Raw genomic sequence first — 27,712 nt, 5'->3', positions numbered from 1 at the left:
CATATTTTGGATGTCTCCCTTATCTGACCCATTAACTTCAGGTGTTGGAGTCTCTTCTGATGTTATGATAAGTTGATTCAGGTGTGTTTGATTAGGGAGAGGTTGAAAATGTGTACTGTTGGTGTGCCTTCAGGAACAGGGTTGGGAAACACTGGGTTAGAGTAATTAGGCAAGTTATTGTGTAACTAAAAGCACCTGTGTGCTATATGTGGACGCTCTAACCATTAGGCTGTTGGCTCTGATGAGTAATGTTTTTTAAACAATGTGTAATTTCATGTTAAATTTATTGTGGCTTTTTAAAAAAAATATGAGTAAAAAATAATGAATTATAAATCATAACCAAATCCACAGTTGTTTTGCAGAGTGGTTTATTTTGCAAAATAAAAGTCCCACATGTGAGCCATACATAAACTGTAAAAGAAACAGTGCTTAAAAGATTTTTTAAAAGCAGGATACATCTGTTATATTTGAATGATATATTTTAATTCACAATACTGACTACTACACCACTCTAACAAAAATCCCAAAGTTGGGTCAAATATGTACTACAAACCCAACCATTGAGTTATTATTGTTATGTTAATTTTTTTAAAGATTTATTTTTGTCATTTTTGCCATTAATTGACAGGTCAGTAGGTCCACGAGCTGGGACTCAAACTCAGGACGCCCGGAGCACTGCCGCACCATATGTCAGCGCACTAACCACTGGGCTATCACGCCAACTCATTGGGTTATTTTTTGTATTAAATTTAAATTACACTTTTTTAACCCAATGATTGGGTTATCCATATTTGACCCAACACTGGGTTAAAACAACCCAGCATTTTCTAAGAGTGTGTTTGTAGAATAATACTTGACTTCATTATTGAACAACAACACTTTAACTGTCAGTTTAAAAAAGAGTTAGTGCTGGGCAAAAATTAATCTCAATTAATCGCATCCAAAATAAAAGTTTGCTTTGATTTAAAATAAGTGTGTGTGCTGGATATATTTACTACTCCGTTAAAATAGTTGGGTTAAAAATACCTCAACATATAATCTCAACTATAGGTTATTATAGCACCTTTCCAACTATGGGTTATTTTAACCCAATGCATTGGGTTATATAATTTAACCCAATGTATTGGGTTACTTTGATTAAATGTTATTTTTATCCATTCTGGTAATACTACTGCTACTATTACTAGTACTACTATTAATTTTATATTGTGGCTGAGTAAATAAATAACATGCAGTTTTCAAAAATATTGGAAATGTTTTATTTTAAGTTCCAGACACTTTTATCCATTTAATATAGATCAGCTGTGAAGCAAACATTTGTATCATCAATAATTAAGAGTGCTGGTGAAACAGATATAAAAACCACGACACAGAGAGGTAAATAAAAAACAAAAACAATATTATTGCATTAAATAAACTTTACAATGCAAAAACAACATTACGTACGCATAATAATACAGCTGTTCTGGGTCGGTTAAATCAGTTGACTGTTAAAATTATAATGTTTCAACCCAACTGGTTGAGTTATTAATAAATAACCCAATAAAGGTTAAAAACAACCCAACGAAGCACCAAATATTTTTAACTCAACCATTGTGTTAAATAAATAAGTCTTTTTTTAGAGTGTATAAACACACACACATGCTTGCATTTATTTATATTTAGATATAAAATATATACAGTTGAAGCCAGAATTATTAGCCCCCCTGAATTATTAGCCCCCCTGTTTATTTTTTCCCCAATTTCTGTTTAACAGAGAGATTTTTTCATCACATTTCTGCACATAATAGTTTTAATAACTCATTTCTAATAACTGATTTATTTTATCTTTGTCATGATGACAGTAAATAATATTAGACTAGATATTCTTCAAGACGCTTCTATACAGCTTAAAGTGACATTTAAAGGCTTAACTAGGTTAATTAGGTTAACTAGGCAGGTTAGAGTAATTAGGCAAGTTATTGTATAACGATGGTTTGTTCTGTAGACTGTAAAAAATATAGCTTAAAGGGGCTAATAATATTGACCTCAAAATGGCTTTAAAAAAATTAAAAACTGCTTTTATTCTAGCCGAAATAAAACAAATAAGACTTTCTCCAGAAGAAAAAATATTATCAGACATACTGTGAAAATTTCCTAGCTCTGATAAACATCATTTGGGAAATATTTAAAAAAAGAAAGAAAAAATCAAAGAGGGGCTAATAATTCTGACTTTAACTGTATATGTATTATGTAATATGTATATGTAACTGTATATATAATGTATATGATACAAATTATATATAAATCTAGATATCTATGTAACAAAATGGTTTTGTATAGTTTTGTCTCTCACATATACATAGTAACTCTACATAACACACACACATATGTTTTATGTCAAAACACTTTTATTTTGAATGCCATTAATTGTGATGAATCTTTGCCCAGCACTAAAATATAATAATATAATATAAATATAATAATATATTATTAATCTGCTGCTGTTCAGTGCAGCCATTATGTTTCAGGCTGCAGGGGATTCCGAGAAGGGTGGGTCTTCTTCAAGCAAAGTTTTTCTTGAGGAAATTAATGAGGCCGTTGGTGGAGGAATCATGAGAGCTGACCTGAGCTGAATCCTGGAGCTCCGGCTCGATCTTTTTCGCCAGCTGTTTACCCAGCTCCACCCTGGGACAGAGACAGAGAGGAACATCTGTAAAAGCAGTTTTGTGATTCATGGATTTATTTTTCCCCATTTATTCATGATTTTGAATTGCATTATGGGATCTTGATCTTTCTTTTAACCTTAAAAAGTTTGTAAAGTGACTTTTATGATCATTTATAATAGTTTGCAGTGCTATATTGTCTGTGTTGGTGTTGTATATTACTCTACAAACACCTTGTAATAAACTGCAGCACATTTTCTGTTATTTTACAGACTTATTTCCCTTTATATTATTATTTCTTATACATTATATTATCTCAAACTTCTGAAATGTCAATAAAAGTCACTTTGTTAAACTGCAGAGTTGAATTTTCATCATCAAAAGTGGACAGAGCAGAGATCAACATCCCATAATGCAATTCACAACTATAAATTTGGCTATTTATTTACAATCCAGTGACTCACCCCCACTGATCAAAGCTGTTGATTTCCCACATGACGCCCTGAATGAAGATCTTGTGTTCATACATGGCTGTTGTTGAGAGAGGTCAGAAACATGTGTGTAATAACTAATATTCAACACACAGTATGAGAATACAGGAGATTAAAAACAGCTATAAACGCACCGATCAGCACACCCAGAGTGAACGGAGACAGCTTCTTGAAGACGATGGAGTTTGTTGGCTTATTTCCCTGGAAAACCTGCACAGAAACATATGATGATGATGATGATGATGATGATGATGATACAGCAAAGAGGTATCAATTTACTGTGCAGAATATTGAGTTATACTAATATGTCATTTCTAATAGTATAGAGATATAGTCATGCTTACTGTTTGCTTTGTGATATAATTGCAATATACCTGTTCACTTTGTTCATATCTGGAATGCTATTCATTATGTAGTCATAAATCCTCCAAACAATCATATTTGACATTGTTTTGGTGACCTAAATGTGTTGGTGCATGTGATTTGCACATTTAAAACGACAACAGTGAACTGATAAACTGTAATAAATACTATAGTATACTTACGCTATTACTGCAGTAAACTGTGGTGTATTGTAGAACACAACTATAAAATTACCACAGCAAATTATTTTAAGTATTTTACTATAATATGCTTCAAATACACTAGTATTTACTATAATTTACAATAGTATTTGTTATGTGGAAACTAAATTAACAGTAGCATCAAGTATTTTAATCAAGCTGCTGTATCCCTTCTAGCAACATCCTTATTTCAGATGCACAAAAGTCGGTTTAACTAGAATTATTTATATTATTTATTAGATTACCCTTAAATTGTATTTCATCAATGTCTACTCCTAAACCTAGACCTCACAGTAATGTAAAAATATTAATTATTGTTGTACAGTGTTACAAACATTATGTTATTGATGTGATTATCCGCGGCTGTATCCCTTCTAGACTCAGTCGGTTATGCGATTGTTGGTAGAACTTAGAAGGGATACAGTTGTGGCCAGAAGTTAACTAAACTTATTTATATTATCTATTAAATGACCCATTAATTGTATCTTATTAACGTGTACCCATACTAACCGCATTGTAAAACTATCAATTGTTGTACAGTGTCACAAAATTATGCTATATTGATGTGATTATCTGCAGATCGTCGGTAGGACGGTTGTTGCTAGAAGAAATACATCTGTCGCCCTAAGTTAACTAGAATTTGAAATATTATTTATTAAATTACCCATTCTATTGAATTTTATTAACGTCTACCCCTACCCCAACCCTCACAGTAATGTAAAAATATCAATTATTGTTGTACAGTGTCACAAAAATCATGCGAGTGAGTATCCGCAGATGTATCCCATCTAGAGTTTAACTGAAATAACCGTAACCGAACAACAACGGAAGTCTCGCAAATATACTTGATATAAATGGCGCGCGTCCTCATCCACGACGAAAATATTGTTGATAAGGATATATAATTTCGGCAAACGTGTCCCAAAATCCACACATCACGTTCATTATAGATGCTGGAGAGTATTGTGGATGTAATGTGTCCTGCAGAGGTCAGTATAGTCTCAGTTTTCTCCTCACTTTGTGCGGCAGTATTTTCTCCAGGTTGTCTCCGCTCAGTCCTCCGGCCTCAAGCTCTTTCTTCGCCTCTTCTGTCGTTTTACCCTTCATCAGCGCCTCAGTTTGAGCCAGAAAATTCGCCAGCAGAATCTACGAGTCAAATAACACCGATTTAATACAGTTTTAAAGCAGCTTCACTGAAATAAACAGGAAAAGATGATGCCATCCATCGAGGACAACACAAATATACTTCATTGAACATCTACACATAGACATTACCAATATATTATATAACTGCAGGTCAACTATGCTTATATATAGTAACTTTAGCTGCTACACTGTAGTTTTACCACATAACCCTACTGAAAAAAAACAGCTTAAACCAGCCTAGGCTGGTTGGCTGGTTTTAGCTGGTCGACCAGCCTGGTTTTAGAGGGGTTTTGGCCATTTCCAGGCTGGTTTCCAGCCATTTCCAGCCTGGTCTTAGCTGGTCAGGCTGGAAAATGACCAGCTAAAACCAGCTTGACCACCTAGCCAGGCTGGGAGCCCAGCCAAAACCAGCTATGTCCATCTTAAACCAGGCTGGTCAAGCTGGATTTAGCTGGTCATTTTCCAGCCTGACCAGCTAAGACCAGGCTGGAAATGGCTGAAAACCAGCCTGGAAATGGCCAAAACCCCTCTAAAACCAGGCTGGTCAACCAGCTAAAACAAGCCAACCAGCCTAGGCTGGTTTAAGCTGGATTTTTCAGCAGCAGTTTCCCATGTTTGAAATACTATCGTAATTAAGAGTAAATAATATAGTGTTTTTTGAACTACATAGTAAAGTACTTGATGTGTTGGGGTAATTATATTGTTGATATGGACACAGAAAAACCATAGTAATATACACAAATAACCCAACACTATAGTTTTACTGTAATTTACCATAATACACCACAGAGTTCCATTGTGCTGTGGTAATTTTACAGATACTATGGTAATGCAAAACCTATAGTAATATACACAAATGACCCAACACTGTAGTTTTACTGTAATTTACCACAATACACCACAGAGTTCCATTGTGCTGTGGTAATTTTACAGATACTATGGTAATGCAAAACCTATAGTAATATAAACAAATGACCCAACACTGTAGTTTACCACAACAAATACACCACAGTTAGGTAATTATATAGTTGCTATGGTAATGCAAAACCTATAGTAATATACACAAATGACCCTATACTGTAGTTTACCACAACAATACACCACAGTTAGGTAATTATATAGTTGCTATGGTAATACAAAAACTATAGTATTATGCACAAATGAAGTATACTATTGTATTTATATCAGTTTATCAGTTCACTATAGTTAATACCAGTATGCTGGAGCATTCATTAACATAGTGATAGTAATGATTTTGTTATTAAACTATATTTTTTGTTAAACAAGCTGTATTAAGTCAGTTGAATGTGGTTTATGTGTATGAAAAAGTGAATGTAAATGAATAATTATTAATATAGAAATTATTTATAATGATTAAAGTATTATTAACAATTCAATAATTATCATTACTTAAATAATTATTAAAGTATTAATATTAAACGTATTAATATTTATTGTTAAATATTTATTGTATTGTAATACTTTAATCATTAATCAATTAATTATTTAAATTAATAATTATTATAAACAATAATTTAGCAATAAATTATTATTAATAATGTAATAATTATTAATTGTAAAATTTAACCTAAATTACGTTCAACTAAAGACTACAGAATACTTAAAGAGACTGGTTGAACTGACTTCATTTCACTTAAAGATTCATTTGATTTAACTTAAAAAATTGTTAACAATATAATTTTTTAACAGTATATCTTAACATGTGATTAATAACAGTTTTATCATTAGAAACAAAATGGTTAAAGGGGACCTATTATGGGTGGAGAGTTGAGAGTTGACCCAATAACACAGTTGAGAGGGTTAGTAACTGTACTATGGAACGGGTTTCGGATGGTCGCTGCGATTGTGTACTACACCAAAGTTGGCGACCCGGGGGTGTTTACAGACTGTACCAAAAAGCTGAGGACCTGGAGTGGGGTAAAATTACGGAAGTTTTCCGGGAGAAATAACAAAACGGGAGGGTGGCAAGAGATGGATCTGAAATATGTGAGACTCCCGGGAAACTACTACTATCTGCTTGTTAAGTGTGGCATCACGTGAAGCGACTTCCAGGTCCAAGCGCTCTATCACACTGAATGGGGAGACTCAACAGTAGCGGCTTGGACCCAGAAAACAGTATTTCATATGTCACGACTTAACAAGCAGATGCTAAAATACAGGCGTTTGTAGCTCCGCCTTCTTTTGAAAAGCGCACAATCTCATTTGAATTTAAAGTGACAGTCACCAAAACACCAATGTTAGGATCAAAGCCTAAAAGGGTCAGTTTCAGAGAGCTAGAAAACATTATCTGTGTGGTATTTTGAGCTGAAACTTCACACACACACTCCAGGGACATCAGAGACGCATTTTACATTTTGTAAAAGGGGGAATAATAGGTCCCCTTTTAGATATTTCAATACAAGCATTTAAAAGAATTAACCTGCAGGGAAAAATCAGCTCTTTGGACTGCATGGGCAACACTCAGTACCTTGTGGTGAAGGCTGTTTCTGATTGGATGTTGAGTCTGGGCAGGAATGAGGAAGTCAGCAGGAACCATTCGAGTTCCTGTGGAGAGACAGAAGGGTCAGACAAAACATAGCATTGCTGAAAAGTGTGGATATTGCCGCAGAAAAATCAGATTAGAAATAAAATTAAAGAAATGTCCTTATCCACACATTTTAGCATTCGATAGAAAATATGAATTTAAAAGCGAGATCTGTGAGGGGGGCACTCACATATGCTGAGCACTGTATATATACTGTCAGAATTATTAGCCCTCCTGGACATTTTCTCCATAATTTCTGTTTAATGAAGATATTTTCAACACATTTCTAATCATAATAGTTTTAATAACTCATCTCTAATAACTGATTTATTTTATCTTTGTCATGATGACAGTAAATAATATTAGACTAGATATTCTTCAAGACACTTCTAAACAGCTTAAAGTGACATTTAAAGGCTTAACTAGGTTAATTAGGGTAAAGTTAGGGAAATTAGGCAAGTCATTGTATAACAGTGGTTTCTTCTGTAGACTAGGGGTTCCCAAACTTTTCAGCTCGAGACCCAAAATAACAATTCCAATGACTCGCGACCCCCTCTATCCTCTGAGGTCAGGGACGGACTGGCCATAGAGAGCACCGGGATGACCCTGATGGTCATCTTCCCTGCCACTGTGATTCTGCCCACCCCCCGGCCCCACTTTTCTAAAACATTGCGCTACCTCCCCCCCTAAACATTGCCCCCCCCCCCCCCCCCATCCTCCTCACTTTGGCCTGACCTTCAATAACTTTTCCTAAATGAAAAAGCAGTCCTAGTCCACCCCTGTCTGGGTTGGTAATAAACATACAAACATTGCACATAACGGTGCACACACACACACACCAGTAGGAACTATATAAGCGAGCATATTGACAACACAAAAAAGTGCAACAATTTAACAACCATACTTTTTTATAGTCATTATTCACTTGTTTACTTTAATATTAACCTCCCTTAATGAGAATGGTGGGCACAGTGTTTATAGCACAAGACTATTCTTGGTTTAGTTTTAAAGACTGCCACTTGGAGATCGTCCTCTATGTTCAGTCATGGCCTTTATTTTTAATGTACAGTAGAGGTCAGAATTATTAGCCCCCCTGTTTATTTTTTTCTCCAATTTCTGTTTAATGGAGAGAAGATTTTTTTCAACACATTTCTAATCATAATAGTTTTAATAACTAATTTCTAATAACTGATTTATTTTATCTTTGCCATGATGACAGTAAATAATATTAGACTAGATATTCTTCAAGACACTTCTATACAGCTTAAAGTGACATTTAAAGGCTTAACTAGGTTAATTAGGTTAACTAGGCAGGTTAGGGTAATTAGGCAAGTTATTGTATAATGATGGTATGTTCTGTAGACTAGCGAAGAAAACAATATAGCTTAAAGGGGCTAATAATTGACCTTAAAATGGCTTTAAAAAATTAAAAACTGCTTTCATCCAAGCCTAAATAAGTCAACTAAGATTTTCTCTAGAAGAAAAAATATTATCAGACATACTGTGAAAATTTCCTTGCTCTGCTAAACATATTTGGGAAATATTTATAAAAGAAAAAAAAATTCAAAGGGGTCTAATAATTCTGACTTGAACTGTGTGTGAGCGCCATAAAGGGGTCATAGTTCAACATTGTGCTGTAAGATCGATCTGCTGCAACTAACACTATTGCTGTGTCACTTATTTAGGGTAATAACCCCAGGGGTCGCAATCCAATAGAACAAGAATTGAATTTAATGCAACTATTAAATAATTTTTTCATCTTCTGCAGGTTATGGATAAAATATGGTAATTCTAATAGTTTAATAACATGTATGATAGAAATCACATGTAGATTTTAGAAATCACCAAGTGACCCCCTCCTCATTGTCTTGCCATCCTCACTTTGGAAACCACCGATGTAGACAATCGAAAGAAAAAATTACTTAGGGGGCTAATAATATTGACCTTAAAATGGGTTTAAAAAATAAGATTTGCTTTTATTCTAGCTGAAATAAAACAAATGAGACTTTCTCCAGAAGAAAAAATATTGTAGGGAATACTGTGAAAAATTCCTGAATCTGTTAAACATCATTTGGGAAATATTTGAAAAAGGAAAAACACAGATAATATGAGCGAGTGCTGTTCACCCTGGTGGATGAGCTGGTAGAAAGCGTGCTGTCCGTTAGTTCCCGGTTCTCCCCATACGATGGGTCCGGTGTGATAGTTCACCCGCGTGCCTTTAGTCGTGATGTACTTTCCATTGGACTCCATGTCACCCTGTGAAAAATGACAGCATCATTATTTGTGATCTTGATGGCTTTACTGGTAATATAAGATGTAGGTCAGCTTTGTATGCTGTTTTATGAGTGTGTTTGTCATGGAAGCTCGATTCTACCACAATTTAAATATAATTAAAAAAAGAAAAGATGTCATCGGAGTTCTCACAGGCCTGACTTTATTTGGGGGAATTAACTGGAATTAGGTTCATATTTAGCCATTTCTGTTCATTTTTTTCTGTTCATTTACATCCTGCAGTTCTGACTTTTTTCTCAATGTTTTAAGTTGGAATTCTGATTGTATTTTTTCCCTTGTAAATCTGATAAAATCAAGCAATTTGGCAAAAAATTTCGAAATTATATACAAATGTTATATATCCAAAGTTCCCAGATTTATATTTAGACATTTTGAGCAAAAACTTGCAACTCTGACGTATTCCTTTGAATTCTAGGGTTAGAATTTTGGCAATTTATATATATTTTTTTACTCAGAATTTAATGTCACAACTTTATGTTTCAGAGTTTTGAGTTCACATTCTGTAATTCATTTTCCCCCTCACTGTATTTCTGGTTAAATCAAGCAATTTTGCAAAAACCTTGGAATATATTTATTTATTTTATTTCTCGAAATTGACATCTCGCAGTTCTGACTGTATGTCTCAGTGTTTTTAGTTTACATTTTGAAATTCTGATTCTTTTCCTTCATTATTTTGTGTTTTAATCAAATCATTTTAATGTTTTTTTCTTTAGTTTACATCTCCTCATGTTTACATCTTGGAATTCTGAACCCTTGGAATTGAGTTTTTATTTCTGAGTTATATAGTTTTATTTCATAGTTTATTTCTGAGTTATATAAATATATAATATATCATTTCTGAGTTTATATCTTGCAAGTTTTCAGTCTTATGTTTTTCTTTAGGATTCTGAATTACATCACAGTATTTCTCCCGCAGAGTTCAAATTTTACAACTCAAAATTCAGATTTTATTTTATTTTTATTTTGAAATGTGCTTTTCTGATGGGGATTTCTTTGAAATTCTTACGTATTTCTTGCAATTCTAACATTTTTCTCAAAATTCTCAGATTTATTGCTATTCTGATGGTTTTCCTTTGGACTCCTGAATTTATGCTCCATTTTGAAACCCTGTCAGTTTTTACCTTTTCATTCCAATTGCATTTCTTTTTCAATTGCTAGTTTGAAATTGTGAAACGAGCACAATCCTACTAGAATAAGCAATTTTAGTATTGTTAAAATTAGTAAGCACACTTTTACTATTCAACTAGATATTTTAGTATCAACTCAAAAACTGTAAGATTAAAAAAATGCAATAATGTGTTATGTTTTCATTCCCACAATCCTTCATTGTTGTTGTGTGTAGGCAGTACAGTGTTGAGAGTGTTGGAGACTGTTGGCACCTGTTGAAAATAAGCAGCGAAACGGTGCATGTACTGATCATACGGCAGCAGACAGTGAGTCTCCGCCTGGAAGAAGTTGATGTACCAGATTCCCAAAAGAGCTAGCAGCATGGGTGCGTTCTGGTCCACAGGAGCCGTGCGGAAATGAGTGTCCTGATAAAGATGCATATACAGGAGTTAAGGTACGCCTTTTGAAAGAAATTGATTTTTAATTATTTTAATAGGACAGTAAGGTATGACTCTGCTTAGACTAAAGTCTTGTCATTGAACAGAAATAATGTCCAGTCTAGAATATGTGGTCATGCTGAAGTGGAAACAGAATGAATATTGTGTCTGACTCCATCATGAGCTTGGAGGACTGCATCCATACATCTCTGCAATGACTCAAATCACTTATTAATGAAGTCATAGAGTTCATCAATATTCTGTGGATTCATCTTCAATGCCTCCTCCTTCATCTTACCCCAGACATGCTCAATAATGTTCATGTCTGGTGACTGGGCTGGCCAATCCTGGAGCACCTTGACCTTCTTTGCTTTCAGGAGCTTTGATGTGGAGGCTGAAGTATGAGAAGGAGCGCTATCCTGCTGGAGAATTTGCCCTCTCCTGTGGTTTGTAATGTAATGGGCAGCACAAATGTCTTGATACTTCAGGCTGTTGATGTTGCCATCCACTCTGCAGATCTCTCACACACCCCCATACTGAATGTAACCCCAAACCATGATTTATCCTTCACCAAACTTGACTGATTTCTATAAGAATCTTGGCTCCATGTGGGTTCCAGTAGGTCTTCTGCAGTATTTGTGATGATTGGGATGCAGATCAACAGATGATTCAGCAGATAAATCCACCTTCTGACACTTTTCCAAATGATCAACTAGAAGTCAAGTTATTATTTGTTGCTATTACAACTGGGATCCACGACAAGACTTTTGTCAGGTAGTGTATAATTAGGGATACGCCAATATGAAATTTTCAACTGATGCCAATAACTTTAGATTTGGAGCCCAATTGCCAATATATTAGCTGATAAATTTTTCTGCATGGTTGCAAAAACTAAAGGTGAACACATACAGTGAACAACTGATTTATTATATATACAAAAGAATAAATAAAAAAATACATAGATAAAGCGACCAACACAGTGAACAATAACCAAAATCAATATATCAGTAAAATAGTAAATCAGTGTCAGGCAGAAAGCATGTGAAGTGGTTCAACCAGTGGAAAAATACATAATTTACTGGCCTTTTTTTTTTAAACTGGACCGACAACAATAATATTAAAAATAGCATTTATTGGCCAATATCAATATGGCCACCATATATTGTGCTTCTTAATGATAAACTGTCTTTTTATTCATTTAAAAATCATCCAATTCAACAGATTTGGCAAATGCAACACTAGTTTTAACTCCTATAATTATCATAAATGTTTCTTAATCATGAAATCATCATATTATGCTGATTTCTGAATGATCATGTGACACTGAAGACTGGAGTAATGATGTTAAAAATTCAGATTTTATCACAGAAATAAATAAAAAATTCAAACATATTCACACAGGCAGCTGTTAATGTAAATATTTCACTAGTTATACAGTATTTTTGACATTATTTGAGATTGATGATGAAGGTCAAACCCTGGTCAATAATAAAACTCACCATCCAATGAGCTCCAGCCAACAGCTTCTCAAAGTTCTCATATCCTGCAACAGAAGGGATTGGACAGATGATTACGATTCGCTAGCTCTGATTGACTGTTCGCAAGAGTCACATGATCACACTCACCGATGTGAAGTGCAATGGACAGTCCAATTGCAGACCATAGGGAGTATCGTCCACCGACCCACTGCAAATAATCAATAAGTTCATTCTCTTTTACTTTTATTGAACTGACAAAAGTGTAAAGAAAAGATTTCCAGAGTTTTCACTGACAGATGTCTTTTGTAAATGTAAACAAATTAGATTTTGACCATATGGGGCATAAGTATGGGGATATAGACCATATGGGGCATAAGTATAGGATGTGTGTTTGGATATAACTCAGTTGTTATTATTGACCAAACTTTGTTATTATTTCTTGTTATTTAATCGTTTGCTGGAAATTAGAACTGAATATAGAAATAGTTTTGAAACAAATCTTTGCGCTTAACAAAGGAAATTAAATATGTCAGCTAATGGATGTTTTCAGTGGAGTGTGTACAACACAGTTTCCTTATCCACAAAAGTGAAAGTAAAGAGGTTGAATGGAGGAGGCTCGCTTTTTATCCTTCCGCTGCAGATGCTCTGTTTAACTGTTTTCTCGCTAGTGAAGCGTTCAGTTTTTGCACAAAAGTCTGCCATGTAAATAGCGACCAACTGACTCTTAAAGGGAATGGGAGATGAGACTCTGATTGGTTTATTCTCAAAACACACCCAGAACTCATTAAGAGAATAAACACAGCCCTGTTAGACCATGCGCCGGGGCGCAGAGCGTATTTTTCCATCCTTAAAATAGCAAAAGTGGATTCGGATATGCCCTTAATGCTTTTGCCCCATGCGCTTTAGACTTTGCGCCTAGATTGTTAAAATAGAGCCCTTAGATGTGAAGTTTAAACTAACTGCAGTTCACTGGATGGCCACCGGTGTCACTCATAATAATTATAGCTATATAGAAAACCCATTATGTTAATTTCATTTCGCACTTTCAAGTACAAGTTTTTTGTCTTCAGCAAGAGTTTATTTGGTCGTCGTAAAGCTGTTGTGTTTCTCTTTGATATTTTTATTTGGTTAGGAAGATCAGAGGTTGCAGGGTTTCAGTTATAGTTGTTTGATTTTGTTGATTTCTTTGATACAGGTGCAACTGTAGTTCCTTTAAACTTTATTATTATTATTATCATCATCATTATTATTAGTAGCAGTTGTAGCATTTTAGTCAAAAGACTGCACTGTAAAAAAAAGATGGCTTCCACGCAAATTAATTTAATTTAAGTTAATCATTTTTACAAATTTAAGTAGACTGAACATAAAACAATTAAGTTGTCACCCAAAAAAGATGTATGTTGTTTTAGCTCATTTTGAACAAGTAACAAAGGTAATTCTTTTGTAGTGTAAGACTAAAACTAAATGAAAATTCGCTGTCCAAATGAACACTAATGCATCCTATAGAGCACATAACTTGGGATAGTAGGAACCTTGCCCTTTAAATATCAACAATGTGAGTAAAAGTAGCCGGTCGGCCTTTAGCAGTGACCTGCGGCTGGATAAGGTCAAGATCAGTAATAAGCGCTGGTGTGGGGATTGAGTGCAGAGACTCTGGTTACAGCAGCTGCTATGTACACACACACACACACACACACACACACACACACACACACACACACACACACACACACACACACACACACACACACACACACTTCACAAGGCAAACGCTCTGTAAAAATAGCATAGGCACACACTCACGTCCCAGAACTCAAACATGTTCTCCGGATCGATGCCGAAGTCCTTCACTTTGGGCTGAAACACACACAGGAGTAAAGCTGATCACTTTTTTTAAATAAACTGAAATATATTAAAACATATACACTGTAAAAAAAATCTGTTAATTAACAGTTTAAGTTGTGGTTGTGAATTGCATTATGGGATGTTGATCTCTGCTCTGTCCACTTGTGATGTTGAAAATTCAACTCTACGGTTCAAAAAAGTGACTTTTATGGCTCGTTTCCACTGACTGGTACGGTTTGGTTTGGTACGGGTCACCTTTATCAGGCTTGCATTTCCACTAACAAGGGTACCCTTTTGGTGGGCGTGATGTATGACCGAAAGTTTCAGTCGACGTCATTCTCGCTCGAGGAAATGTCTACAATAAAGCTGTACAGGTCACTTACATATCATATGAGAAGCACTTCTCATAAAACAGATGCTTTAAACACATAAATACTTGTGTATAAATGTTTATTACTAACTTTACTATGAACATGAGTTGATTATAACTGCAGATCAATGACAGTGCGAAACAGCCTACTGTAACGTCTGTAATTATATAAAATAACTAAATAAATGAACATATATAAACACATACAGCCCCTTACAGTCTCCGATATGTTACCAACTACAGAAGAACTACATATAGCAGACATTTCGTCTGTATTTAGGTTCAAAACAACACAAAATGTAGCCTACAGTCAGTGAAAACCTCTTATCTGTGTATGTAATCTTCAGCAGCACATGTAGCCTCTGTTAGAGAGTAATTCCATCATTCCCGGTTCATATTAGTCCAAAATGTGAAGATAATAAGTTAGTTAAACAGGGCAGTTGTTCATGTTTGCTGAATAAATAATCTGCTCCTTTTTTCTGGCTTCTCCTTTGTTTCTTCGCGCTTCACTCTTGCGTTTGTCAGTGTCTGACAGGATCGGGTTTCAAATGCACGTCAATAATCAAGCGCAGGTTATTATCATCAGCTCATGAAGTTTGTTATTTCAGATATAATGTTAGACGTGCGCGAGCGCTAGCAAGAAAGCGAAACCGCTCGCGCCTCAGACTGGCTCGTAAAAAACTACAGGGCACAGGGTAAATCTGCTCTTCTTCTTGGATTTGTGGCTGTTCATCCAGACGACGACAAGGTTTGTTTGAGCCCAGATCGACCATGGCTCGTTATTATATGTATATATTATTCCGCTATAATCTCTCGCTGTGTATTTTAAACATGGCAGGTTTTTTGTTTTCATTCTGGCTTGTTGCGTAAGCGAATGACGTATCTCTGTAAACCAATAGCGTTCAGCTGCGCGTGTGGCTCCGCCTTTTGGTACCCTTTCTCGTGTTTGGTACCCTTTCGAAAGGGTGCCGAAAAAGTGGTACAGTACGGTTCGGTTTGACAGTGGAAACGGCCATAAAAGCGTACCAAACCGAACCGTACCGTACCACTCAGTGGAAACGGGCCATTAGTGACATTTTAGAAATTTGGAATAATATAATGAATGAGAAATATTAAATAAATAGAGAAATAAGTCTGTAAAATTACAGAAAATGTGCTGCAGTTTTTTTACAAGGTTTTATAGCGTAATATACAACACCTACCCAAACAATATAGCACTGCAAACTATTAAAAATATCCAGTAAAGTCACTTTTTTGAACTGTTCAAGGTTAAATGTTGTTGTAAAAAAGGTCAAAATCCCATATTGCAATTCTAAACATGAATAAATGTGGAAAAATACAAAAATAATCACAAAATGAATTATGAAATACGGAAAACTGCTAAAATATGGATATTTTTTACAATGCATAGGGAAGTGCAATATATTCTAGGCATGGCACAATAACCGGTTTCAAGATTTACTTGAAAAATCAAAGTATTAAAATCCACATAAAATATGATATACCTTTCCTAATGTACATGTAAAGTTTTTTTTAAGTGTTTTTTTTATGTATCGTAAAGAATTCGATGTTTTTGAAGTCCACGATTTAAACTATTTAGTCTGACATGTTTACTTTTCTAAAATATTATAAATCTGTCCTAAAATAAAACATATTGTGTTCAGTGGTAAAATAGTTGTTTTATACTATGACATTTAAAAAGAACTTATTTTAGAGCAGTAATCACAGCACTGTGATACTGTGAAACCATATTTTTATCCAAGGTTATCATACCATCAGAAACTTATACTTGCCCATGCCTAATATATTCACATATATCTGAAATATTGTTATATTAAATATATATATATTTTTCAAATGCATACATTTTTTAATGAAAACTTTTATCTTTATGTTGCATGTACAATATAAATAGCATGAATAAGTACATTGTATTCTGAAAATGAATATAGGTAATACATTTTGGTACATTTGAACAAAACAGATTTATTAAACAGATATTGTCATTGAAATAATATGTTAGTCGCAAAACATCTTTAGACATAGAAAGATAATGCAGATTTTAGTTTCTGCCCAAGTAATATTTATTCCATATTTATGATATACACTCACCGGCCACTTTATTAGGTACAGCAACAATACGTCGACATGATGCTCAATTGGTACTATCAAGAAAATATCCTCCACACCATTACACCACCACCTGAACCGCTGATACAAGGCAGGATGGATCCATGCTTTCATGTTGTTGATGCCAAATCCTGACCCGACCATCCGAACGTGGCAGCAGAAATGGAGACTCATCAGACCAGGCAACGTTTCTCCAATCTTCTATTGTCCAGTTTTGGTGAGCCTCTGTGAATTGTAGCCTCAGTTTCCTGTTCTTAGCTGACAGGAGTGGCACCCGGTGTGGTCTTCTGCTGCTGTAGCCCATCCTCAAGGTTGGACGTGTTGTGGGTTCAGAGATGCTCTTCTGCAGACCTCGGTTGTAACGAGTGCTTATTTGAGTTACTGTTGCCTTTCTATCAGCTGGAGCCAGTCTGGCCCTTCTCCTTTGACCTCTGGCATCAACAAGGCATTTGCGCCCACAGAACTGCCGCTCACTGGATATTTCCTCTGTTTCAGATCATTCTCTGTAAACCCTAGAGATGGTTGTGTGTGAAAATCCCAGTAGATCAGCAGTTTCTGAAATACTCAGAGCAGCCCGTCTGGCAGCAACAACCATGCCATGTTCAAAGTCACTTAAATCCCCTTTCCTCCCCATTCTGATGCTCGCTTTGAACTGCAGCAGATCGTCTTGACCATGTCTACATGCCTAAATGCATTGAGTTGCTGCCATGTGATTGGCTGATTACAAATTTGTTTTAACGAGCAGTTGTACCTAATAAAGTGGCCAGTGAGTATATATTATTCACAGTAATGCAAGCCCTTTAAATCTGAATGAGAATGAACTTACTCCATTTGTAGAGAGCGCCACAAAATGCTTGGCTACTGCAGATGCCTGTGAGAAAAACAGAAATAATAATAATAATAATAATAATAATAAATGCATGAGGCTAGGATGTAGAGGAGATTTGGCTCACGTCTTTAGCGGCCTGCAGAAACCACTCTTTAGCTGATTCAGCATTTGTGATGGTTTCCTGTGTGGTGAAGGTCTAAAAGAGACAAACACAACACACACACTATTGGTTGACTGGGATACACATGATCGTAGAGTGTAGTAGTGTAGAGTTTCTGGAGACCTTGGATGCGATGATGAAGAGTGTGGTCTCAGCGTTGAGTTCAGCCAGAGTTTTAGCGATGTGAGTCCCGTCAATGTTGGACACAAACCAGACCCTCGGGCCACCTTTAGAGTACGGCTTCAGAGCCTCGGTCACCATTAGCGGACCCTGAAACACACACAAAAACACTGGGAAAAAATGTCTTCGATAAAGCAGCACTGTCCCACTTGAGAGAGGGTTATTTCTGTGCTCTAGGAGTGCCGTCTCTCACAGTGAAAAGCAATTGATTGACTTTATACTTTAAAAAAGTGTGAGTAAACCTTAAAATTGTTAAGTAAATTAACTATGTGCAGGGCGGCACTGTGCCTCAGTGGTTAGCACTGTCGCCTCACATCAAGAAGGTCGCTGGTTTGAATCCCAGCTGGCTTTTCTGTGTGGAGTTTGTATGTTCTCCACGTGTTGGCATGGGTTTCCTCTGGGTTCTCCGGTTTCCCCTACAGCCCGCGCCATAGGTGAATTGGGAAAACAAGAATTGGCCGAAGTGTATGAGTGTGTATGTATATGAAAGTGTATGGGTGTTTCCCAGTACTAGGGTGTGGCTAGAAGGGCATCTGCTGCATTAAACATATGCAGGAATAGTTGGCGGTTCATTCTGTTGGACTAAAGCAGTGAATGTTAATTTACAATGATGAAGGGCAGAGGGTTGCTGAAGAACTACTGAGAGATTTCAGCTGCTCTCTGGGCTTTACCTGCCTTTCTACACCTTCCTTTTTCATGTGTTCAATACTTTTTCCCCGTGTCATTTAAATTTATTATGCATAGCTTCATTTATAAACTAATTAGATTTGTTTTCTTTGCATATATGCATTTCTTTGGTTGTTATCAACATCCGTGGAAAATTTCAAGTCAACGGCACCTTTACAAATATGTTTTCTGAGAAAAATGGTGACTTGTTCAATACTTTATACTGTATATAGACTAAAAAAAATGATCCAAAGATGATTCCTTGGATTTACTCAATATTTTTACGTTGAGTGGTTGTAAACAATTTATTTGGGCTGAATTTAAACAAACAAATTAAGTTGAACATTATTAAATTTAATTTGTTTGTTTAAATTCAACACAAATAAATGGTTTGCAACAGTTTTGCATGCAACACTTTTTTCAGTGTACAATCAATCTCATAATTATTCATACCCTTAGTTAGGGCTGCACGATTCTGGCAAAAATGTGAATCACGATTTTTTTTTGCTTAAAATTAAGATCACAATTTTCTGACGATTCTGTAGATGTAAAATAAAGGGTAATATTAGTAGGCTATTATATACTCTCAGCATGTCCTGTTTGCTAATTGACAGTAAAATGATGACATCAGAATATAACTATTCATAATTATAAGGTTGATTTATTATGTTTGAGACATGTGCTTATCATCTGTCATTAACAACACTATTAGACCATTTGTTTTCACTGGTAAAATCAGACATTTGTCATTATCAGATTCCTTCTTGCATTATATTCAACATTATATACAGGCTAGGGTTGTTATACTGACACAGTAAACAATTATTCTCATGTACAACACTATGTGTTCACTATGAAAGAAAAAACATAACTAATGATTGTCGTAATCATAACCGTAAACTGCGATATGATCATTTAAATGATGTGCGCACAGGTTTCACTATTGAGTGCAGCTCATGACTGCAGTCACTGTGAGAAAAAAACTCACACATGCAAATTAAACCTCCCGCACGGTCCTCAAACGATCGCTCTGTGCAACAAACTTAACGTTATTTACAACTTTATTACCTGTTATCCACAGCCTATGCAGCTTCTGTTCACTAAAGTCAGCGTCATTGGTGTGCACAAGTTCTCGGAAGTAAACAAACAGCTGGCGGTCAGCTCACGTGTGATTTCGCGGCCACGAATACATCATTACATGAAGACAGAAATGACATTTCTGGGTGAATTCTACCTTATAAATACAGTGTGTGACACTTTTAACACCATTTGAAGGTGTCAATGTTGCTGTGAAGACTTGTGCGACTGCCTTGCTTCTCTCCTGACCTTGAAAATATAATTGGCTGAATCAAGACCGTGTGTAGGGTCGAATTGAGATCGTGATCTTTTTTCGATTAATCGTGCAGCCCTACGCTTAGGGTACACTATATACATTGTTTAGACATTTTTAAAAATCATGTTTGGATAGATTAAATCATTTTATTTTCTTGACTTATAAACTAAATAAATGATAAATATTTTATTGGGAAGAAAATGTTAAGTTTATGATCAAGTAATTCTTTTATTTCAAGTGTAAAACTCTGGATTTGGATGTATTTAATTTTTTTAGTATGGATTGACTAAAATGTCAGTAGTTTTATTCTTCAGTTCTGATAAAAAAACGTTTCTCCTAATTTTATATTCAAATATTGTCATTTAGAGTAGTGTTTCTCAGCCACATTTCTGGAGAACACTAACAATGCTTGTATTGGAAATCTCCATTAAAGGTCTTTTAGTCTGTGCTAATGAGCTGATGATCTGAATTAGATGTGTTTGGTTAAGGAGACATGGAAAATGTGCAGAGCTGGTGGTCCTCCTGGAATGTGGTTGAGAAACACTGATCTGGAGCACAAAAGTGATTCATCAAATGACAACTGGGCAGAATATTGTTAATGAAAATTATGTTTTTTTCCACCAAATATTGAGTTAAAACTAGTTCAAACAACTAGTTAAAACATTGCTATTACATTTTTATGAACAAATTAAATGTCTGAAAACATGGTATACTGTTGAAAAAATAATAAGATCATGCAGGATATAGAAATTTGATTTGACTAACCAGATCAGATCCACCAATGCCCACATTAACCACATCCGTGATGGATTTCCCAGTGAATCCCTTCCACTCGCCACTGCGGACTTTCTGACATCAGAAGAATAACATGACTTATACAGTAGGTTTATACAGCAGTTAAACCTCTCCATTTCTGATCATTGTCTATCTGCACATTGAACTGACTCACATGACAGAATCCTTTCATCTTCTCCAGAACCTTGTTGACCTCCGGCATCACGTCTTTCCCGTCCACATTTATAGGAGTGTTTGAGCGGTTCCTTAGAGCCACGTGGAGAACAGCACGACCCTGCAGCATTTACAGTTCAACACTACATTATTCACCCTCCTGTGAAATTTTCATGCTTTTTCAGACATTTTTCACAGTATTTCCTATTATTTTTGTCTAATGGAAGAAGTTTTTTCTCTCTATATATATTCAGCGGGGGAAATAAGTATTGAACACTTCATGTTTTTCCTGAGAATAATATTTCTAAAGGAGCTGTTGACATGGAATTGAACCAGGTTTTGGTAAAAACACAAACAATACAAACATAAACAGAAAACCATCTGAAAAATGTGTAATAACAATGAAAAACAATAATGTAAAGGCGTCTCTCATATGGAAAATGAAGTCACATGCATTGCTCAGGTGTGAGTTTTTCACAGACTTTAACAGAGTGTCAAAATCTTGACGTTTCTGTGGGTCTCGTCTATCAAATCTGAGCTTTAATTTGTATTCTCTATTGGATTGGGGTCAGGTGATTGGCTGGGCCATTCTACAGCTTGATTTTCTTTCACTGAAAGTATCTAAGAGTCTCCTTGGCTGTGTTTTGGATCATTCTCTTGCTGAAATGTCCATCTTGGTTTCATCTTCATCCTCCTGCTAATGTAGATGTTGGACTGAAGCAGCTGATATTCATTTGCACTGAGGAAGGGCAGAGGGTTGCTGAAGAACTGAAAGATATTTCAGCTGCTGTCTGGGCTTTCACTGTCTTTCTAGGCCTCCCTTTTTTCATGTGTTCAATAATTGTTCCCTGCATCATTTCAGTTTATTACACATAACTGCATTTGTAAACTGGTTAGTTTAGTTTTCTTCACATATATGCATTTCTTTGGTTGTTACCAACATTCAGTGGAAATTTTAATTCAACAGCAGCTTCAGAAATATGTTTTCTGAGAAAAGTTGTGACGTGTTAAATACTTATTTCCCCACTGTATTTAGCTACAACTGTTGTCCAATGACTTACCTAGTTAATTTATTTAACCTAGTTTAGCCTTTAAATCGTTCTTTAAGCTGAATAATAGTATCTAAAATAACTAGAAATTTAGTAGAAAACTATTGTACTGTATACAGTTGAAGTCAGAATTATTAGCCCCCTTGTTTATTTTTTCCCCAATTTCTGTTTAACAGAGAGATTTTTTTAGCACATTTCTAATCATAATAGTTTTAATAATTCATCTCTAATAACTGATTTATTTTCTCTTTGCCATGATGACAGTAAATAATATTAGACTAGATATTCTTCAAGACACTTCTATACAGCTTAAAGTGACATTTAAAGGCTTCACTCGGTTAATTAGGTTAACTAGGCAGGTTAGGGTAATTAGGCAAGTTATTGTATAATGATGGTTTGTTCTGTAGACTATCGAAAAAAATAGCTTAAAGGGGCTAATAATTTTGACCTTAATATGGCTTTTAAAAAATTAAAAACTGCTTTTATTCTAGCCGAAATAAAACAAATAAGACTTTCTCCAGAAGAAAAAATATTATCAGACATACTGTGAAAATTTCCTTGCTCTGTTCAACATCATTTGGGAAATATTTAAAAAAGAAAAAATTATTCAAAAGGGGGGCTAATAATTCTGACTTCAACTGTGTGTACTGTCATCACGGCAAAGACAAAAGAAATAAATTATTAAAAATGAGTTTTTATTTTTGTCATATTGCTCAGCCCTAATATAGCATGCATACTTTATATGTAGTATGCATGGTATAATGTACACTTTTAACACCATTTGAAGGTGTCAATGTTGCTGTGAAGATTTGTGCGACTGCCTTGCTTCTCTCCTGATCTTGAAAATATAATTGGCTGAATCATAGAAAAGCTGAATTAAGATCGTGTGTAGGGTCGAATCGAAATCGTGATCTTTTTTCGATATATCGTGCAGCCCTACGCTTAGGATACAGTATAAACATTGTTTAGACAATTTTAAAAATCATGTTTGTATAGATTAAATCATTTTATTTTCGTGACTTATAAACTAAATAAATGATGAATATTTTATTGGGAAGAAAATGTTAAGTTTATGATAAAGTACTTCTTTTATTTCAATTGTAAAACTCTGGATTTGGATGTATTGGATTTATTTGGTATAGATTGACTAAAATGTCAATAGTTTTATTCTTCAGTTCTGATAAAAAAACTTTTCTCCTAATTTTATATTCAAATATTGTCATTTAGAGTAGTGTTTCTCAACCACATTTCTGGAGAACACCAACAATGCATGTTTTGGAAATCTCCATTAAAGGTCTTTTAGTCTGTGCTAATAAGCTGATGATCTGAATTAGATGTGTTTGAATTAGCCGAAATAAAACAAATAAGACTTTCTCCAGAAGAAATAATATTATCAGACATACTGTGAAAATTTCTGTTCTGTTAAACATCATTTGGGAAATATTTAAAAAAAGAAAAAATAATTCAAAAGGGGGGCTAATAATTCTGACTTCAACTGTCTGTACTGTCATCACGGCAAAGACAAAAGAAATAAATTATTAAAAATGAGTTTTTATTTTTGTCATATTGCTCAGCCCTAATATAGTATGCATACTTGATATGTAGTATGCATGGTATAATGCATGTCCAAACAGATCTCAGCTGATTTCAGACCATAAAAGCAGATAATTTGCTGGGTTTTTTTGAGAATGCATTGATTTAAACCCAGACACACAAACATGTGAAATACCTCAGTGAAATTAATCTTTTCTCCTGAAAACATCTTGTCTCTGGACGCCTCCACTCCTCGAGACTTTGCCTGAGAGAAGGAAAGTAATGAATAATAATAGATTTATTCAGAATAGCACGGTTTATTGTGTGGGGATCATTAAGTTGAACTTTACCAACTCCACGAGCATCTTCATAACCTCTTCATTGATGAGGTTTTTGGAGTAATCCAGCAAAATATCTCCTTCGTCTGTTTTTAATGTTAAGCTGTTGAAAATGAGGATTTTTCAGATGATGATAAAATACTTTAAAGCTAAAGTCACAATGCAAAATCTGTTACCTGGCCGGATAATCATGCATTATTACAGAAAATATATCTTTCAGTGTATTTAAAACAATGAATAATTCCATGACGTATTGAAAGATTCAACATGAGGATTATAGTTAAGCCAGAAATGTATTTATTGTCACCTGCAATTTTTCTACAGTACATATATTGCCGCTATTCTTCAAACTAGGATTTGTCCATTTATCAGTAATAGGTTTTTAATAATTTAATATAGAAACAAAATGTTGAAGGATCACTTCTTCTTCTTGTATATTTCAATAACCAGAGTAGGCAGACATATGTTGTTTGATTTTTACATAAGTCTAATGCTAAACGATGATTGTTTCACTCATATTTTGACATTTTATTTTGACATAAGTTATTTAAAATATTAAAATGGAGACTTTAATTGCATTTAATTGGACCTCATACAATATATATATAATGCGGCATAATAAATATATTATATTTTATTTTTAAATACATTATTTGAAACATTAAAATGGACAATTTTATTGCATTTAATTGGACCTCATATACTATTCATTCATTCATTTTCTTTACGGCTCAGTCCCTTTATTAATCAGGGGTCGCCACAGCGGAATGAACCGCCAACTTATTCAGCACGTTTTACGCAGCGGATGCCCTTCCAGCCGCAACCCATATCTGGGAAACATCAACACACACACTCACTCACACTCATACACTATTGACAATTTAGCCTTCCCAATTCACCTGTACTGCATGTGTTTGGACTGTGGGGGGAAACCCGGAGGAAACCCACGCGAACGCAGGGAGAACATGCAAACTCCACATAGAAACAACAACTGACCCAGCCGAGGCTTGAACCAGCGACCTTCTTGCTGTGAGGTGACAGCACTACCCACTGCGTCACCTTATATAATATTATAAATGTTATTAGAAACATTAAAATAGACAGTTTAATTGCATTTAATTGGACCTCATATATTTCCCAGTACTGGGTTGCAGCTGGAAGGGCATCCGCTGCATAAAACATGTGCTGGATAAGTTGGCGGTTCATTCCGCTGTGGCGACCCCGGATTAATAAAGGGACTAAGCCGAAAAGAAAATGAATGAATGAATGAATGGACCTCATATAATAAATATAATGCGTCATAATGAATATTATATTATATTATATTATATTATATTATATTATATTATATTATATTATATTATATTATATTATACCATATTATATTATATTATATTATATTATATTATATTATATTATATTATATTGATTAAATATATAATTTCTTTATGGATTATATATAAAATGGACAATTTAATTGCATTTAATTGGAACTTACTTTAATCATTTATTTATAACTGTATTTATCCTATTTAATATAATATGATAATGTGTCATAATAAATAATATAATATAATAATTATTATTTATTATAATAATAATAATAAATTAAATAATAATTTAATAATAATAAATTTTACAGAGGTTATTTGAAACATAAAATTCGACACTTTGAATGCATTTATTATTATTATTATTATATATATATAATTTTTTTGGTTAATTCAATCTGATGTGGACACCATATGATCTTTGACCCCAATGAACTCCGCCGAGCTCTTTTATAGCGAATGTGGGCGTGGCTTAACGATGATTGACAGAACGGAAAAAGACCCCACCCACTATATTTATCGTATGAACTCTGAAGGACTGGCTTTCAAATGTGATGTCATAGAAAGATATTAAACTAATTAGTTATATAACTTATAATATAACAGTAGTCTACATGCATAGAAGCCTACCTGAACTTTTGGAATCGGGTTTTATCCTCCTCGAACATCTGCCTCATGTTGAGATTGGCGGCGTTGGATTTGTACCATTTCTCCAGATTCTGGAAGTTCGGGTCGCTTGTCAGCCCCATTGTGACGAGTGTTGAGCCTGTGTGTGTGTTTGTGTGTGTGTTTGTACAAAACCTCCGGCTGAACTGAGCCCAAATGTCACGGATCGGCTTTATGAAGGGCGAAGAAGGCAGCTCTCTCTCTCTCTCTCTCTCTCTCTCTCTCTCTCTCTCTCTCTCTCTCTCTCTCTCTCTCTCTCTCTCTCTCTCTCTCTCTCTCTCTCTCTCAATTCTATAATTGCTTTATTGGCATGACAAGTATTACAAATGTTTTGTTTACATTAAAAAAGAACAAACATATACAATAAAAACATTGTAAACACAGTAGTAGTAGTAAAAATGATGTATATATTATAATAATTAGATAAAAATATCAATAATATATGATAGTATTCAATATATCATATTTTAGTTTAGGGGTTAAGTAGGTAGTGCTGTCGCCTCACAGCTAGAAGGTCGCTGGTTGGAGCCTCGGCTGTGTCAGTAGGTATTTGTGTGGAGTTTGCATGTTCTCCCCCTGTTCGCGTGAATTTCCGTGTTTGGCGGTTCATTCCGCTGTGGCGACCCCAGATTAATAAAGGCACTAAGCCGAAAAAAATGAATGAATGAATGTTTTATTCAATATATCATTTTCTCCCTCTCTCTCTCTCTCTCTCTCTCTCTCTCTCTCTCTCTCTCTCTCTCTCTCTCTCTCTCTCTCTCTCTCTCTCTCTCTCTCTCGCGCGCGCGCGCGCACACACACACACACACACACACTTCATATATAATATAATATAGAAAATGTATTATATTATTATGAACCGTACCTTAATGACTTCCTTATAGCATCATAATAAAAATATTGCTATAATATATTACAATATATAATATTTTAATATATAAATACAGAAGCAATGAAAGTAGGTCTAATTAAATATAATGAAAGTTCATTTTAATGTTTCGGATAACTTATAAAAAATAATATTGTAATATGATGTCCATTTTAATGTTTTAACTTATGTAAAAAAATAATATAATATATTTATTTATTATATTATATTATTTTATATTATATAATATTATATTATATTATATTATTTTATATTATATTATATTATATTATATTATATTATATTATATTATATTATATTATATTATTTTATATTATTTTATATTATATTATATTATATTATTTTATATTATATTATATTATTTTATATTATATTATATTATATTATATTATATTATATTATTTTATATTATATTATATTATATTATATTATATTATATTATATTATATTATATTATTTTATATTATATTATATTATATTATATTATATTATTTTATATTATATTATATTATATTATATTATATTATATTATATTATATTATATTATATTATATTATATTATTTAATTTTATTCAATATTATATTATATTATATTATATTATATTATATTATATTATATTATATTATATTATATTATATTATATTATATTATATTATATTATATTATATTATATTATATTATATTATATTATTAACTGCATCTTCGTGGACGTGGCGCCCTCTATCGACATGTAAAAGACA

General features: G+C 34.2%; 1 protein-coding gene across 1 annotated transcript; it reads right to left on the bottom strand.

The window, feature by feature from the left end:
• Positions 1 to 351: 351 nt before the first annotated feature.
• On the bottom strand, positions 352 to 26,257 carry gpib (glucose-6-phosphate isomerase b). Its single transcript, XM_056478144.1, has 18 exons — positions 26,047 to 26,257; positions 24,098 to 24,188; positions 23,944 to 24,012; positions 21,167 to 21,286; positions 20,983 to 21,066; positions 18,162 to 18,308; positions 18,003 to 18,074; positions 17,876 to 17,920; positions 14,508 to 14,561; positions 12,852 to 12,912; positions 12,726 to 12,769; positions 11,062 to 11,214; positions 9,517 to 9,646; positions 7,334 to 7,410; positions 4,717 to 4,845; positions 3,271 to 3,346; positions 3,110 to 3,176; positions 352 to 2,667 (listed from the first exon to the last, which is right to left on the bottom strand). The coding sequence occupies exons 1-18, from the start codon at positions 26,163 to 26,165 to the stop codon at positions 2,544 to 2,546; spliced, it is 1,662 nt and encodes a 553-aa protein (XP_056334119.1). The 5' UTR covers positions 26,166 to 26,257; the 3' UTR covers positions 352 to 2,543.
• Positions 26,258 to 27,712: the final 1,455 nt, after the last annotated feature.

This window comes from Danio aesculapii, chromosome 18 (genome assembly GCF_903798145.1).
Source record: "Danio aesculapii chromosome 18, fDanAes4.1, whole genome shotgun sequence".
In the NCBI taxonomy this organism is placed as follows: domain Eukaryota; kingdom Metazoa; phylum Chordata; class Actinopteri; order Cypriniformes; family Danionidae; genus Danio; species Danio aesculapii.
The sequence above is the reverse complement of the archived record's forward strand: the minus strand, read 5'-3'. Positions and strand labels throughout refer to the sequence as shown.